Raw genomic sequence first — 18,357 nt, forward strand, 5'->3', positions numbered from 1 at the left:
ACATATGCACAGTTGTTTCCAGCATGTGGCATCACATTCTTGGAATGTCACACAGCCATTATGATTGGAGGATATCATATTCTGCTCAGCAGTAATTTCTCGGCGTGACATCTGACATGACAGCATGGTAGACACGGGAGGAGTCGTAAGTGTGGGTGGTCATGCAAGGTCGATTCTTACAGTTATGTTCACTATTTAGCACAAGAAAAAGTTCTGCATGGTCGAAGACAGTGGCTAAACAGTAGTCCACTGTGGTCCACCCACCACCTTTCTGAACTCGCCACAATTTACAGAATGGAGACAAAGCCCAATCTATGTTTCAGAGACCAAACAAAGAATTCAGTTTAATGGGGAAGCATCACGTGCAAGTCACTTACTGTGTTTAACAAATATTCAGAGGGTATTTGCACTAACCACAGCAGAAGCTAAATCTTTTTCATGGAGGACATTGTGACATGTCACAGTAGGAAAAGCACAGGTGTAAATAATACAATTAATGACGGCTGAATTTTATTTAGCTGCCTAACTTTCAGGGTCCTGGTACTGTGCATGCTGGCTCACAGTTGCACCGTCACTTGAGAAGAACAGAGCCATAATTATTGTTATTCGTAACACCTGCGCATTCCCTTGTCAATGCCAACTTATGTACTGATTTTAAGAGTTGGTTGAAATTCAGAAATACATACTACAACATTTTAAGAGGCACATTTTATGCAGCATGGTGATATGGACAAGAGCTGGCAGTAACAGATTGAAAAGGTGTAGATGGTTCATACCAACCGCATAAACCTCTGATATTACGAACGTTGACCAGAGTTTAAAGGATAGGTTTTTTTCCAAGTCTGTCTTAAAGCAGTACTCACACTACATGCCCATTGAAATTATTTGTTGCTGTAGTTGTTCCACCTCTTTATTCTGGCAGTGAATAAATCCAGCTGAATCATTTCAATAGGGGATGAAGTCTAAGCTTCTTGATGTCCTGTGTAAAAATATATATTTTACAATTCATCTAAAACTAATAGCAGTCTGAGTTAGTTGGAGAAAATGGGTATTTTTTTAAAGTCACAGAACGAACACACAAAACACAAAAAGGGAATTTCGCACTAAAAACAACATAACTTTGGAAGATATCAACTTGAATTGACTAACCCAGACTACTGAAGCTTTATACTAGCTCTAGCTGAACTTTAAAATATAGCCAGACCGTGAAGTTTGTCCCTGTTCTCTTTTAGTCATGCCTTGAAGGGACAATATGGACAGGAGGAACGATTACAGCAACCAATAACTTTTGAAATGCACATATGGGCATGTAGGTATCGTTTTAAAACAGACAAGTTTCAGTTCACCATTCAGACCCAGCAGCTCCCGGACCAAACAAATAATACTTACCTGATCACAGCTCCTGGGTAATAAACCAATCGGAGACACTGGCTCCGAAATCATCTGAAAAAAAGGGAAATCGAAATTCATTATATTTATCTGTTTTGTAAGCTGCATAATTATACAGTGAGTATAAAATGTAAAATGCACTTTTACTCACAATATTATATAGTAACATACTGTCTGTTACCTAACAGCATGTTTATGGTATTTTTCCTCATATGGTTTCAGTGTTATATTATAGTGACTGTTTGAATTGTATACGCTCTTGGCTGTCACAGGTGGTAAAGATGAACGCTGTCAGCTAAATATTCACAACACACCCACATCAGGAACACTACAGTATATGCAGCAGTAAAGAACAGCGAACAGGAGATTCTGTTACTGTTTGAGTAAGACATCCTGCAGGGCATTGGCCAAAAGGGACAGTGTACGGTGATTAAACTAGAGGCCAAGGGGCTTTACCTTTGCTGCCAGTTTATCTTTTGTTTATGAATACCCTTGTCATAACTGTAAGGAAGTACATTTTTGACGGATTTAGTCTTGGTCACTTTGACAGGTTTCCTGTGGTGAATATGAATTCAGGGGCCGAGAAGGGCACAAATGCTCCAGTTAAGGCCCTCAGGGGGGGAGTCGAATCTCCTCAGGTATATGCCGTGGTACTCAGTGTGAATATCATGTATGTGTGTGCTCATGTGTGTTTGACCCTTCTGTGGTCTATCTCCCCCTTGAGTAACCAGATGATGATTAAGATCATAAGGTCTCCATGCCTCCTCATCATGTTCGCTTTGACTTGACTTTTTCAACCACAAATCCTGTTTTTGGGGGGTGAACATCGGTTGGCCTCTGACCACAACTGAACAGCACAAGAAGTCATCTGGTCAGGATTAATAGCTTGTACTGACTACATTTGCAGTGAACCAGGCTGTTTTCAACACTTAAGGCAAATTGACATTGCTTTTAATGGTGAAAGAAGTATTCACCATATTATTATATGTCTATGTCATTACCATTACCATTATTTGTTTTATTATTATTATTATTATTATCTTTTCTTCTCTGTACCCAGGTTTTACTTGTAAACGGAATCTCGATCACAATGTGACTTCCTAATTAAATAAAGTACATAAATTCAGATCTTTTACTTTATTAAAAGTAGAAATACAACTGTGTAAAAGTACATGTACAAGCTCTGTATTCCAGCTCTTACAGAGAGGTGTTATCAGGAAACTGACATCAAAGTATCAAAAGTAGAAGCATTTAATGCAGACATGCATGCAACGTATCCATTAAATGCTATATTGTTATTATGTATAATGGTATTGAAGGATTCTTACTGATGCATTAATGTGGAAGTAGTAATGTATTGTTAGTGGGTCAAGCTGGAGAGGAGGAACTACATTATATACTATTGGGTAGGTTCTTCTGTAACAATATGTCATTTTATAAGGTGATAATACATTTGATATGTAAAATCTTAATAGAAAAGTAACTATAGCTGTCAAATAAGTGATGTGGAGTAAAAAGTGCAATATTTCCCTTTGAAATAAAGTGGAAGCATAAAGAAGCAACAACTGGAAGTACTCAAATTAAGTACAAGTGTCTCAATGTACTTAAGTAAATGTATTTAGATGATTTTCCTCACTGGATGATTTGCCTTAAACTGAGCAGGGGTCAGTGGTGTCCTGACTACTCCATCACTTCTGCTGAGCAAATAAACCAAATGTTCACTATGGGTTCAGCACTGCTACTGGTTCTTCAGCTGTCTCTTTAAGCTAATCAGAGGTTTCCTCACTGAACAATATCGGTCTTCTGTCAAGTCAGGGGTTTTATCAACAATGGAAGGTTCTACTAATGTTCACGTTAATGAATGGCTGCGTGTTGACTTTCTCTGTGCATACCGTATTGTGTGTATACGTTCAAATATAAACAATGTCATGCGTGTGTGTGTGTGTGTGTGTGTGTGTGTGTGTGTACAGTTTCTTACAGCTGGGTTTCAGACCCTCTGGAGGGGTCCCATTGTTAAAGACTTCCTGCAGAAATCTACCAGGGAGAACAGAGGAAACGCAGGATCACACAAATCTGGAGGCTAAATAGAAAAAGAACATTTTTATTATTTGGTTTCAAAAATATAAATGGCTATTAGTTTGTACAATACAAAATAAGGAGTCATTAATACTGATCTGGCCCTACAAACAGAAAAAAGAAAAGAAACAGAAAGAGTCTTCTTTTATTTTAAAGCAAGACTATGCAACTTTTGAAAGAAGAAATAAGTCATTCTTACTCTTAAATGAAATTCATAAGCAATAAAATGCATCACTGTTTTTGCTGCTACAGCCTTACTTGCTCTAGTAGGCTATGACCAGTTATCTTGGCAAATGCAAACTTAGGAGCTGCGGAAACAAGCTGTGGCTACAGCATCTTTTAACTATATATGGTGAACTTCTTATTCAATCAGAATCAGAATCAGAAAAGCTTTATTGCCAAGTACGTTTTTTACACATACAAGGAATTTGTTTTGGTGTTGTAGGTCACACATTCTCTAAAATAAGTTAAACAAAGAGGTTAAACAGAACAAACAATATATATATATATATATATATACATACACACACACACACACATACACATACATATACACACACACACACGCACAGAATGTATTAAAAATAAGAGAGTAAGAATTAAGATAAAAAGAGCAGATTAAGTACAGTGGCATGTAGAGCCAGAGGTGGGGTGTGGAGAGTCTCAGGGTGGTTTCCGGGCCTTGTTGATAAGGCTAGTGGCGGAGGGGAAAAAGCTGTCCTTGGCTCTTTAGCTGCTACATGCTTCAGTATGTTCACCAGTTAGTCCCTAACTTTGTCTTTCTGCTGCAGGTAATTTTAGCATCCGAAAAAGATGCTATGAGAGCGATGAGAGTCAACTAAAACAGTAAAGTTGCGGCTGGACAGCTAAACAATGAGCTGAAACTCACTATAAAGCTCCATAAAGCCGAGGGGAACTGCAGATTTTTGTCACATTTTCATTTACTACATTGTTTTTGTATTAAATATATTATTAAATATTGAATATATCTGCTTTAATAAACAAACTGTAGCCAACTAACCTGCAATTTTAATCACGCTAAAATTAAACAAATTAAGTTAAAATTCATCTGTCAAGTGTCGTGTTTTCAGACTATATCCACGATGTTCCACTTCTGGGATTGCTCTCGTTCTGCCGGAAATTCAGCCAGATGTCATTTTTTTTGGATGTACGTTTTCGGATGTGCCATTACTTTCCGCTTTGTGTTGTACTTTTAAACTCTGGTGGATTTATGAGGACTATGGTTAACTGCTCCCCAGATCAGTTAGCTAGACTAGATCTGTCCAATCTGTTGCACGACTAAAACAACTTTGTTCCACATGTTCCACCAAAACAAGGTCCTTCCCAAGGCTATTTTGCAGCAGCACGGTGGCTCTGCTAGGCACTTAGCACCGCAAAGACGATTGTGATTGGTTTATAGAAATGCCATTACACGAGTGCACAGTTTTCTCCCAACCCGGAATGCTGTGTGGACTAGCAAGACCTGAAGGTCTGGCAATGCCAGACTAGTATCTGGCTGATCCTGAGACAACGACTTCTTTCAGCAAAACACACATGATAAAGACTTCCTCAGTCCGTTGACTGATCTGTGTCCTAGATACAAGGCTTTCAATGCATGTATTCAAGCCTCTGCTGTGAGGTAAAATTAATCTTTGGTCAATTGCATTATATGCTTCAGATGTATTGCATCGTTATGTTTATTATTCCTGTCACTGTGAATGGGGCAAAGGCAAAGCACTTCCCGTAATTGTGCCAAATTGGAGCAGATGTTGAAAAAGAAATTATGTTTGTGCTTTCTTTCTTTCACCTCATTATCCTTAGTCTTTCACTCTCTTCTTTGTCCTTTTGTTTTTACTGTTGGCTGTATGTATGGCATATACGTAGCCTTGTTTTTGTCTGGCCTCGATGCCAGCCTGTCCTTGGACATGCTGCTATTGTAATCACGTCTATGAATTGCACCGAGCTTCTGCTTCACACCAGTTCAAAACAGAGATATTGGCAGATGTGACCTTATATTTGCCAATTATTCCGTACAGTTTGGCCTATTTTCCTATCTTGTTTCTTATTATTGTAACAAGCTGTGAGAAAACTGATAGGATCTTCCGTTTCGAGCCCTCTACATACGATCCCAAAATTGTGATTCTGCTTTTTCTCAGCCTTCTTGTATTCAATGGGGCTTTTGAATATCACAAGCTATTAAATATAATTGTATTTTCTCAGCCATTATTCTCCAGTGAGATGCAGTGTAGCATCAGATTGAGAGATTCTGTAATTCACTTACTGCAGTGCAATGGTAAGTGACTCCCCTAGTTCTCTCTGTGGGGGTGTTGTCTTAAAAGATTGCGTGCATGTGTGTATGTGGGTGTGTTCATGTGCATTTATATAGAAGGGGCACTAGGGGTCAACCATTTGCCCACTCCAGAGACAGGAAATGGCTCCAATATGGGCCTGAGTGTGGCCTCGTTTAAGGCTCTGGGGAGTGATTTAGGCCTCTTGTCAGGACCAGAACTGCAGGATCAGTGAGAAAAATGTACAAAGTGAAAAATACAGATGTTTTTGGGACCATTTGAAACCGTAGACTTCTGGTAGGCTTCGCAGGGACCAAAAGGTTTATTAAAAGTGTCAGTGGGGTACTAGATGATGAGCTGATATGTCAAGAAAGATTTATGTCTAGTCTGATATTTACATTTTAAAAAGATGGTGGTTTTTAAACAGATAGATGTGTAACTTGTGCTTATATTTAGAGCTTTTTATAAACATTTAATTGGAATCTACCAAAATGTATGAATGTTTTAGTCTGATATTGCAATATTAAATCTTTCTATCCAGTTTTACATCTGTACACAGACTTAAGCATGACAAGATTTATTCCAGGCCTAATGCTGTCATGCTTGCACATCTTGGACTGTGCGCAAATATTCTACCTAGATGGTCAGAGTGTCAGACAACTGTCTTGGCTATAATGCTAGTCGAGATGGTTGTTTATACAGAGCATATTTCCAAACCATCTGGAGAATTATCTCTCCAAGGAATTTTTAGGGGCACACTTATGGGCTCCTTAATGTCAGAGAAGGAGACATTGTCTGTTACTTGTAGCCTGTTTGTAATGTTTAATGACTTTCTTGGCAGAGTTTATCAAGGATAAACAAAGTAGAGATTATTTAACCAGTTTGTATGATGCAAGCAGTGAGTTCGTAGCGCACCACATTCAGGGTAGAGAAATAAATGTCTTTGCTCACCAGTGGTTGAATATAAGTACCGTACTTAAGTAAACATTTGATGTACTTGTACTTTACTTGAGTAATTTCTTTGTATGCCACTTTATACTTCTACTAATTCAGAGAGAAATTTAGTTTTTACTCCACTACATTTATTTCACATTCTATTTATATGGCTTTACATCGATGCCTCAGTATTAAAATCACAGGGGCCATTAGTTTGCATTGCGTACATTTTACTTTTGTTACTTTCAGTACATTTTATTATTGTTACTAATTTTACTTAAGTAACATTGAATGCAGGACTTTTAATTATTTAATTATTAATTAAGTATTTCTACAGCTATTGCTACTAAAGTGTTTGAATACTTGCTCTGCTATTGCTATTGCCATAGCATTTTCTCACTCAAGATTCAAGACGTGTTGTATGTTTTAGTATAATTAGCACTCTGAAACTAACTACACGGTCATTCTTTAGCGGAAGTTACCATTACTTTGTCTCTATGTAGGAAACATACGTTTTGGCCTCCTAAGAGCTTCTTGTGATGTGGAACTGTTGTTATGAGCACTAAAACAACGTTAGTCATTTCTTACCAGAAGCTCTTTTAATCATATTTCAATGTAAGAATAATTGGAATTGACCTCCAACAAGCTTGTTATGGTATGAAAACCCTTTGTTGAGCATTAAACTAACTATACAGTCATTTCTTTTACCGGAAGCTACTATTACCTAAGCACTAAAACAACTTTACAGTCATTTATTATCAGAAGCTTTTTTAAATGCAGTATACATACCTCTGATCTGCTTTCATTTAAAATATCTAAAAAGAATTCTTAAAGCTTCTGAACACATATACAGGTGATTTCAGTTATTCGGTCTGATTAGACCTCTACTCAGGTTGAAGGTGGGCTGGAGCTTTGAAGGGAATTTATTACGTCACAAGTTTTATCTACCAATAACAATGATAAAGGTGTCATTTGTCATGCCCTTTCAGGTGCAACAAAGCTAACGGGAGGCTCAGAAAGATGTCAATCAATCAGTTCCCACACAGTCCTGGGAAGAGGTCTAATCAGCCAGAGTAACTAAAAACACCTGTGTGGGTGTTCAGGGCCTTTCAGACAGTTGCACCAAATGCATGCTCTTGGGGGAATTGTTAGGTTTCTGTAAATTATAGAGTGCGGTCTAGACTCTAAAGTGTCCTTTTACACCATAAATAAAATTGAATTGAATTAACTTATTTAAGGTATCCACAAGCTGAGTGAAACTATAACACAGGCTAACACTGTGAACAATAATATCAAATTTAAACAAATAAAAAAAAAAACTTATGTTTATACTAGTGAGGTTAGCTTAAGCATAATAGCAAGTTCATCTATGTTAGCTAGAAGGCTAACAAAGCAAAAGCATCAACATGCATTTGCAAGCTCTCAGCCCAAGAAAAAAGCTGAATAAGGTATTACAGACAGACATGTATGTTCTGTAGCTTACATATAGAATAACACAACAAAAACAAAGACTTAGCTTAGTTTGAACAGAAATCTCCAAGGGCCTCCCAAAGCAGGATTAGTGGGTTAACTACCCTCTTTGTGGAGGCTTTTAGGTGTCACGAAAAGGCTCAAGTTGATACTCTGGCTGCCACCTTTTAAACTATGCTACAGATCAAACCTACCAGGAGCAGTTTTTATTCAGGCTTACAGGCCTCTAATAAATGGAAGGCTGGAAAATATAGTATAGAAATATATTTAGAGTAGTGTTATGTATTGGTTGAAATTCAGCCAATTTATTATTCACTGATTGGTTGTGGTTTTTAGTTTTATTAAGCCCAGAAGAACATGAGCAGCCTTGGCAAAGAGAAAATCTTTTTATAGACCACCTTTGAATAATAAGGCAAAAAACGTCTCTGAACACTGAAAATGAGCTCAGCATTACACCGTCCATCATCAATTAAGCATCAATTCATTCAAGCCTTTTTATTTTGACTGTCTGCAATACTCCATCAGTGCTCTTTGCATCAGCAACAAAACACGGTTACAGTTTCCGCACGTTTTTTCCCCCCATAATAATATACAAAATATTATTTTTTTCCAAATTCCACCTAAGCTTCTCAATTATTCCACATGTATTTATAGTCGAATGTTTCATCTGTAACTCCACTGAATCGCTGTTTGTTTTTGCAATTATCTTATTTCCCTACAGGGATTAATAGTTTAATCTTATCTTTTTGATTAAATAATCTTGTTCTTGATTTGTTGCTGCTGTTGCTGCATGTGATCAGCTGTACTGCTCCTTCAAGGGAATGAGGTCATAATACTAATTGACCAGACTAACTGAACTTCATGAGACATGCAGGCCCCAGAGCAGCAGTGTGTCTCACAGACTGTTTGTTTTACTCATTACCATTCAAAAACATTGATGATAATGATCATACTAGGTTTTCTTGGTTTTCCAGGTTAAATCCCAGCTTGGAAGTGCTGTAAAAATCATTCAGAAACATCCTGACAATGAAAGTCCCCAGTGCACATCGTATTGTCTGTAAATGTTTCACAGCTGGTGGGGATTGAGCCCCCAATACCTGATACAACTGGCCATACAAGGACAGCTACATCTCACAAGGTGAGTGTGGGACTCCTCCTCACTGTCACATTGAATGCAGGCTCAATGCTTGCAGCAGCACTCAAAAACAGCAACAAAAGCAGAGCCATATGCAACATTGAGACACATTGTTGTGACACACACATTACCTTGGCTATGTGCTATACAGTTGTAATTCCTAGCTGGAAGATGATTTTTTTGCAATATTGCAGTTTTGTAGTGGCAATATACATATTTGGGTAAAAAAATAATTAGATTTTCAGTTAATTAAATAATATATTAAATTGAGACTAGTTACTCTGGGCATTAGGGATCATACGACATATTGCTGTTCTTGTGCCTCAGGATTGTAAGGTTTCTGGAGGAAAGAAGCCCCTACAATATAGTGACTTTTGTAATGTTTAAAGCCATGGCAAGACAATATTGCACTGATCACTGCTGTTCCAAGTATGAAAACTACATGTTACCCATTTGCACAACAAGTTAGCAGGGCCACTAGCGGTTACTGGACTCCATTTACATCTGTTGATGAAAATACTGGAGAGAGTTGTCTCCCTCGGCCCCTCCTCCCCAGACTCCAAGTTCACGGCGGTTGCATGGTTGAGAACGCAGCATCCAACAATGTTGCCAGACACTAGTCTCACATAGCCAGACATTACTCCACAGCACAGTGGAGTAGCTAACGTTAGATGATGGCTATGCTGACATAAAAGCCTGTGCTCACGCAGAGCTCTGTACCCGACTGACATCCACCCTATCGTCGCTTTAAATTACTGCAACAACCACTAAAACATCATAACCTCGCTGCCCTCTCTACCCGACTGACAGACACACTTTATGGGCTTAAAATCATGGTATCAAGCACTAAAAACATCACAGCCTAGCTGTCCTCTCTACCCAACTGACAGATGCACTTTCTCGGCTTAAAATTATGGCCTCAACTGCTATAAAACACCACTACCTTGCCATCCTCTGTACCCGACTGACAGACACACTTTCTTGGCTTAAAATTACAGCAACAACCGCTAAAGACAGTGCAAACTCACAGTCCTCTCTACCCGATTTACAGCCACCCTTTCTTGGCTTAAAATTACCGTTTGTCGGCTACAGCCGCTGAACAGGCTACCCGTTGTAAACAGCTGTGGCCCGCTTGCCTGGTCCTCCAGTAATGTTAGCAGTTATTGCGTGTTAGCATGGCGGCATTAGCCAGGACCAGTCCGGATCACTTCTCTGGCTGTGTCTTAATTGTTTTTGCGAGTAACCAACTTGAGTACTCTATATAATTCAATGTGAGTACACAAATGTGAAATGACATAAAATTCCTGTCCCTATTAGCCTTGATAAATTAGACTTAAGCTTAAAGTTACCATAGGTAGGATTGCAAAGATCCAGGACTTAGCCAAAAAATTTGAACATCAACAACTTTTCAGTTCCTCCCCCCTTTCCGCTAAAGCCCAAAACTGTCTTCTAAGCCCCTCCCCCCACAAGGGAGAATGAATGTGTGTGCATGAGCAGTGATTGACACGCAGTTAGACACCCCCCCCCCGGCCCTGATTGGTGCATCTGAACTGGGAGCAGTGGATTTTTGCAAATCGTACAACAGGCTGTAGGTGGTGCCAGAGAATTACCTGCTTCATGTAGTTCTACTCGAACATAGGTTCAGTTTCAGCAAATATGACAGAAAGTTAGTTTTATAAGTCTTACCTACTGCACCTTTAATGCTTACCTGTTTAGGAAAAAAATTGTCAACTCTGCGTTTGTAACGTCTCTGGTCATGCAACTGTTAGAAACATGCCAAGGTTTTTTTTAGGTCGGGTAGAATCTATCTCTGTTGATCCCGTTCGTTTGTGTGCTGCTTCAATGGTTGTAATACAGCTGTGGCTCGCTGGGTTTACGTTTTTACAGGTATATTTGGCAACCCGGCCTGGCTGTCAAAATAGGCAGTTGATACCAACATACACGCCAAAACACAAACAGACATTCCGTCACCAAACGGAAATTTCAAAGGAGAAAATACTGGCTTTAGCATTGTTGTCCGAAAAGATAGTTTTTTGGATTTAATACAGTAAATATTACATATTGCACCTTTAAATAAAAAAAACTGTTGAGATTTGGAGCTAATCGTCAAGTACACAATACAAAAATTGTATGTTATTAAAATGATATCACTAATACATCTGCCACCAAGCATGCGGTAGCTGAGACGTCTTCCTTTTCTAACCACAGACATTTTGACATCATAGCAGAAAGAACACAGGTGTAACTCATAACATCAATAACGGCTACACTTCATTTAGTTGTTCAAGATCCATGGCTTCCAGGTTTTGTGCATGCTAGCTCATTAATATTCTAAATTACACCTGTGCTTTTCCTGCTTTAACAAAGCAAAAATACCTCTAAAAGACCCACTGTCACTTGCCACTTTTCCTTTCCTCCCTGCTGTCAGGACCAGTCCTGCCTGCTACCACAAAGTAACTTAGATCACATGAGGAAAGAACTGGAGTGGAGGAGATGGAAGGGGAGTGAGGTTAAGTGGAGGACGTTTGTGAGTTCATTTGCTACGTCATCGTCAACACTGGACCTCTGCCAATGATAAAGTGGTCCTATAATAACAGCCAGCTCTAGCCAACAGTATGCAGCCTCCCAGCCAGAGATGCTAAACTAACATTGGAAGTAAGGAAACAACACTGGTGTGATGTAATATATGAACATTAATGAGTTATAGGTATATCCGTCTATTGAGTTTCAAAGTTTGTCTTCAGAAAAATATACAATCTCATTTATTCTCAATGGTTGCAATGTGCCCTCCCTAATCCCATCTAAACAAAAAACAGATTACATGGACAGGATGTTACTGCACGTCCTTGTTTGAAAGAGCATTCAGCAGCATCAATTTCCTGGAACAGAGTAGTTAAGAAAGGGGAGGAAGAATACCAGCAGAGCAGTCATCTATTTCCTACACACAGCCTGCCACCTTGTGCTGACAATATATATTGCATTGTGGCTTGTTTGTCTGAATGATATAAACTGTTAATGCTGTGTTTCTTTTATATTTTTCTGAATATAAAGTTGATACATGGTAATATATTCTATATACAATTTTCAAAAATTGGCTATTGTGTTACTGTTTACACCAAGGGGGCTGCTATCAATATTGTTTTATCAGCTAAATCATGTAGGCTACATTGTCAGTGTAAATTTGTGTTTTAGATCAAATTTCAAAAATAAAACAAATTGTAAGTCTTACCAGTTTTTAAAAACTTTTAACCAGAGTAGTTTTGCTGTCTTTTATGCAATGCCCCCGTCCTTTTAAGAATGACTTGTTCAACACACATGCAGCTGCACACATTTACACTAAGAAGATGCCTGGTCTATGGATCAAGAGTCTTGCTAGATGAGGGAGGGTACCATTAATTTGTAAGAGGTAAATTAACAAGTTGTAGTTACTTTATTGCAGCAAATCAGAAACATAAGTACATTTAAATAAAAGTCCTACGCTCAAACCTTAAGGCTGCTTAATTATATTTAAGTAAATGCCATTCTTCTCAGCTCACAGTTTATGTTTTTAAACTCGTGTATGAACTGTGCTTTTTTAAAACAACTATAAATTGGTAGGACATTTTGTGATTGGGGAGGGTACTATAATTTTAACTTTTTTGCAAACAACCACTGTTCCCATTTTTTAAACACAATAACAAATAAATATTTATATTATTAACTGTATGCAATTAGGTATTCATAACATTTCCTAAGATTTGTGACAAGACACGTTTGTTTAGTTATTGTGATATACAGTGCGGTTAATTTCATGTGTTAACTGTCCGATTTAGAGTATTTCCAATGGCACTTGAAGGCAACAGGCGAGATGCGTTCACTGTCCAGTTTAGACCACAGTCGACGTCACTGCCACCATGTTGCATCAGGAAGTGGGTAGAGCCGAAGCAGGAATCCCGAGCTGAGCTTAACGTCAACGGCAGTGTTTATTCGATCGGTCGACCGTTTCACCGTTCTCACCTTTAACATTCAGGTTACATGCTGCGTGGCTTTCTGGCTGGTCGAGGTAGGCGCTTTTCTTCGGATTTGATCGTTTTGCAGCACCAGCTATGGCCTCGACTGTCACGCAGAGAACCTCGGGCCTCGTCCAGCGGAGGACCGAGGCCATTCGCAGCGCCGCCGTCGACAGGGAGTCCGGCGGAGAGGAGGACGAGGCGCGCCGCGAGGAGGAGGAGGACGACGACAAGGGGGACTCGAAGGAAACCAGGCTCACACTGATGGAGGAGGTGTTGCTCTTGGGCCTCAAGGATCGAGAGGTGAGCGCTGTCTTTAATCCGTAACCAAGGCTAGCTAACGTTAGTTCACCCAACATTCGCTAACACAATGTTTACGTTGCGTCGCCAATCGTGTTTGCAAACGTCAACAAAGTTAACAGCGTTAATTCAAGCTAGTTAATGTCTCCCAGATTGGTAGTTGCAAGTGTCCGGGGGTTTAAAGGCTGTTTCATGTTAAACTGGTTAGCAAATGTATGTCAAGTAGTTTGTGTTTAACCAAATGCGCCGTGCACATATCTAACGTTATCTTATTTTATTGCTGCATTATGGTGTTGCTCGTGAGAAGATTTGCTGAATAAAAGCAGTTATCCGACGTTCACTTTACTTTCTACGTAGTTCGCGTTACCTGGACAGTTTTCTTGACGACTTGCCAGCTGCGACGTGACTCCTTTTCAACCTGGAAGTACTCGTAGATACTCCAACCAACACGTCAGCTAAGTTAACAAGCGCTATGCTTGGCTGTTTTTTTTTCTCCTCCGCCCAGGGCTACACGTCTTTCTGGAACGACTGCATCTCCTCCGGTCTTCGCGGGTGTATGCTGGTCGAGCTGGCCCTCAGAGGGAGGTTACAGCTGGAGGCCTGCGGTGTGAGGAGGAAAAGCCTGCTCTCGAGGAAGGTGAGAACTAATGGTGATGTAACAGGTGTTCAAAGGAAAGTGAAGCACGACCCTGTGTTCTGTTTACCCTTTCAAGAGGTTCTTATTGGTATATGGTACAAGACACTTGATACCCTTCAGTGTTGTTTCTGTGAGCAGAGGGATTAATTTCTTCTGTAGAAAAGCACACACTGTATCAGAGAGTGTGTAGTGGTTCCTGTTCACACAGGATGTGAGTGTGTAGGTGTAACTGAGACTGATTAACATCATCCTTAATGTCCTCCTAGTTCACATGTCTCCTTTTGTTTGCAAAGGTGATCTGCAAGTCAGATGCCCCAACAGGAGATGTGCTACTGGACGAGGCCTTGAAGCACATTAAAGAAACCCAGCCTCCAGAGACTGTCCAGAGCTGGATAGAGCTGCTGAGTGGTGAGATAAAACATATCAAGATTGCTAACCAAACCTTCCAATAATCTACTCATTATTTCACCTGCTGGACATGTTGGGGGAAATTTTTGCTCTTGTGTTATGTCTGAGTTGTCAGTATAACTTGATTCAAATCGTGCATGATTTGACAAAGAAGTATTTGATGATAATGTCATAATTTATAGGGATTGTCATGAACAACATTAAAACAAATTTAATAATAAGCTGGAAGCAGCAGCATTTACAGTTTTAAAATTAGCCAACGTGAGCCACTTTAGATATTTAAAAAAAAAAAATGACATTGACTGTATCAGTGTGTTTAAAGTCCTAAATGGATCTCATGCTGTCCATTAGGAGAAACCTGGAATCCCCTGAAGCTGCACTACCAGCTGAGAAATGTTAGAGAACGTCTGGCAAAAAACCTGGTAGAGAAAGGTGTCCTCACCACAGAGAAACAGAACTTCTTGCTTTTTGACATGACCACACATCCGCTCACAAACAGCACCATAAAACAGGTAAGGTGTGTGGATGTTCAGGGACTCTTTGTTGTGTAGTCAGGTTAATAAAGCTTTATAAGTTATGGAATTAAAATGGCTGAAATCAGTGTCGTTGGAGACTCTTGACTGAGAGGTAAAGACTTTATGATACACACTGTTTTTGTATGCTCAGTCTGCAAGCATTCAGCTTTTATGAGAGTGGGGGTAATAGCCACAGTCTCAGCTTAACTACCTGCAAGTTTGACCTGCACTTACACAGCAACCGCTACATTGGGTACTGCTGAAGTCCAACTGAAATTAAAGTGCATGTTTTATAAGCTACAGAATACATACCTGCTTAGGGAGCTTAGGGCATAAAGACGGGTAGTAGGGCTTGACAATATGGCGAAACATTTTATTTATATATATATATATATCTCGATAACTATATCACTATATAGGATGTTTTCGAGCAATTCAATAAATAAATAGTCAATATGAAATAACCACATGGTAAAGCCTATTTTTGTATACTCCTGTGTGAATTAAATACATGACGAATGAATATTTTCTGACTTTATTTTGAATTTTAGTGCAAAATGAACATAATGTGCAAGGATCAGAATGTAAAGCGTCGTCCAAATGACGTTAATATTGCCATATCGCAGTTTGACAGCCGGTTTTTCGACATTGCATTAGAAATTATATAGCAAAATAAATACAGGAGACATTTTTTGGATGATTTTGACTATATATATATATATATATATATATATATATATATATATATATATATATATATATATATATATATATATATATATAAAAATATCGCCATCAGGTAGCATTAATCAATGCCTTATATAACGTTTGTTCAAAAACTCAAGTGTAGAAATGGAAAGCTTTTGTTATTCTAGTTCTTTCACCTAGTTGAATGTACAGTATGTAATGCATGTGATGCATATAATGGCATAAAACACATATGTTAATACAATTGCCTACAGCGCCTCGTTAAGAAGGTCCAGGAGTCCGTTTTGGAGAAGTGGGTCAACGATCCCCACCGCATGGACAAGCGAGTGCTGGCCCTGATCCTTCTGGCCCACTCATCCGACGTTCTTGAGAATGCCTTCGCCCCACTCCAAGACGACCAGTACGACCTGGGCATGAAGAGAGTCCACACTCTGCTGGAGCTAGAGCCGGAGAAAGAGAGCACAAAGCCCAACGTCAACGAACTTATGTGGGCTGTTGTGGCTGCATTTACTAAATGAAAACACCTGTACGATGGACTGGAAGATCTGGCTATGGCCTGTGTTATTTAATTGGTTGAAGGACTTCACTTATTGAGACAGACTTCACTTTAATGAGACAATCTTTTTTGGTTGGGGATCCTCTTTGTTCATCTATTCCGGATGACATGTTTGGAGGCAGTCCATATTAACCCATTGTAGTCTAATTGGTGGTGGGCTTCACCAAGTAACATTTGGTTGGTTGGAACGGTCTCTTGATGAAAAAAAGCTGGCTGCTTTCACACAATGAGGTATATTATCTGCTGCTGCGAGGCTGGATATACTTGTCAACACTACGAACAGATGGGTTTCTGTTAATGTTAGATGACATCAGAACAGAGCAGGTAGCAGCAGTAGTCATGGTGAATATGAAGATTTTGACTGGGGCCAAGTTTACCTTCTTCACTATGGAAACATCATCTCTACATTACCACAAGAATGGGCCAGAATCAAATCCTGGTCTCGTCTACATACTCTCCCACGTGCTTATGCAAGGATAAAGGATAGCAAGTCACACTGCTACTGATGCTCTTTGCACTCATGCAGGTCTACTGCTTCCCCCTATTCATTCCCTCTTGTGGTGGGAGTTAGGGTTACTGTTAGAATAGACTACCTGAAAGTTTTACTGAGTCACTTTGTCTTCTCATTAAATTTCATAAAATGTCCTGCTTTCTTCGTCATTACATTTTGAGGAACAATGGAGGACACAAACACTTGACACTGCATAATTACGAGTGAGCCGGGTAATTTGGCCCTCATAGCTTCTGACCTAAATGAAGAATTAAACCTTGAGTTAAACCTCTCTTTTTAGTTGCAATGGGTCCATTCTGTGTTCATAGAATGAGACTAGTCTTCCATTTCTATTTATGTTGCTAATCGATGCTTGTAGTAGCCTGCCATTTATCAACTATTTTGCACAGTCGATAGCCATGTAGGTAGGATCGTACTTTTCGGGATCTTTCTTGGGTTGAGTAACATACTTGATGAGATTGAAGATTATGAACCTTAGCATCAAGGGTTAAAAAAAAGAGAGAAAAGATCTCACTTATTTTGTCTATGACTATTGATCTTTACGAATACTTTAAAATCATTCCTCTGGACATGTAATCTGCTCATATTTTTAAGTGTGAATTGAGATATAAAAACAAACGGCGATCAAATCTGTTGTGATTTGGATCGCTGACAGCCTACACAAGATTTCTTATAGATCATCCCCATTTGCTTATACAAATAGGGTGGGAAATGTTAGCCAAAGGGGCTAGTTTAGTTTAGTTTAGTTTATTCTCACTTAACACTAGTGGTATCTAGTCATGGAGGTAGTTTTGGTTTTATTTAGGTTTTGAAATATGTCCCAGAGATATTTGCCCCTATCTTAATACAATAAGGGTAAATGTAATTTCCTTTTAAGATAGTCATCAGCAGTAAATATTCAGAAGCAACATCTCTTTCTGGAGTTTCCCACTACTCTACAATCTTGACTGTAAACAGTTTTTCTTAGAACTACTTTACACTAAAGAGATCGCCCCTATAAAATCTGATAACCGCATGATCTGAGGATTCACTACAAAGCAACAGAAGTAATGAGACAATGTGTTATGTAATTTCGGGGAGCCAACTTTTTTTAAAGTTTCAATCTTATACATTGTGTCTCTCAGTTTGTATGTCATAATTAGGTGTTATTTCTATCTGATAGGCCCATGCGGGGCATGTTATATTTTTTCCTACATGCAGATGATGGGTAGGTTACTTGGACCCCAGATGAATCGTTGTTAAAGACTGAAACTGTTCAACAACATTCAATCTATTGGAACAAAAACTGTCTCCAGTCATGCTTCACTGCAGATCTGGGAACACTTCCATTTCAATATAAAAGGACGGCTATAAACATTCTGGTCTAATGAGTGTGATCTGTGTGTGAAGTTACATCACCATACTTCTAGTTCTGTCTTCTTTTTTCTACCAACAAAATA

General features: G+C 39.1%; 1 protein-coding gene and 1 long non-coding RNA gene across 2 annotated transcripts; one reads left to right on the top strand and one right to left on the bottom strand.

Annotated features, from left to right (window-relative positions):
* Window positions 1-1,389: 1,389 nt before the first annotated feature.
* On the bottom strand, window positions 1,390-14,093 carry LOC144531263 (uncharacterized). The gene is made up of 3 exons (XR_013503205.1): window positions 13,951-14,093; window positions 3,368-3,469; window positions 1,390-1,443 (listed from the first exon to the last, which is right to left on the bottom strand). It is a non-coding gene; the product is annotated as an uncharacterized LOC144531263 (long non-coding RNA).
* Window positions 13,172-17,494, top strand: LOC144531262 (Golgi phosphoprotein 3-like). The gene is made up of 5 exons (XM_078271304.1): window positions 13,172-13,586; window positions 14,089-14,220; window positions 14,514-14,628; window positions 14,980-15,140; window positions 16,106-17,494. The coding sequence occupies exons 1-5, from the start codon at window positions 13,380-13,382 to the stop codon at window positions 16,367-16,369; spliced, it is 879 nt and encodes a 292-aa protein (XP_078127430.1). The 5' UTR covers window positions 13,172-13,379; the 3' UTR covers window positions 16,370-17,494.
* Window positions 17,495-18,357: the final 863 nt, after the last annotated feature.

Source organism: Sander vitreus, chromosome 16 (assembly GCF_031162955.1).
Source record: "Sander vitreus isolate 19-12246 chromosome 16, sanVit1, whole genome shotgun sequence".
NCBI lineage: Eukaryota > Metazoa > Chordata > Actinopteri > Perciformes > Percidae > Sander > Sander vitreus.

Bases quoted from the DNA above. Each gene is read 5' to 3' on its own strand.
- LOC144531262 (XM_078271304.1), top strand. From the start codon at position 13,380: ATGGCCTCGACTGTCACGCAGAGAACCTCGGGCCTCGTCCAGCGGAGG. The intron at 13,587-14,088 runs GTGAGCGCTGTC...TCCTCCGCCCAG, and splicing joins TGGGCCTCAAGGATCGAGAG to GGCTACACGTCTTTCTGGAA. The intron at 14,221-14,513 runs GTGAGAACTAAT...TTGTTTGCAAAG, and splicing joins AAAGCCTGCTCTCGAGGAAG to GTGATCTGCAAGTCAGATGC.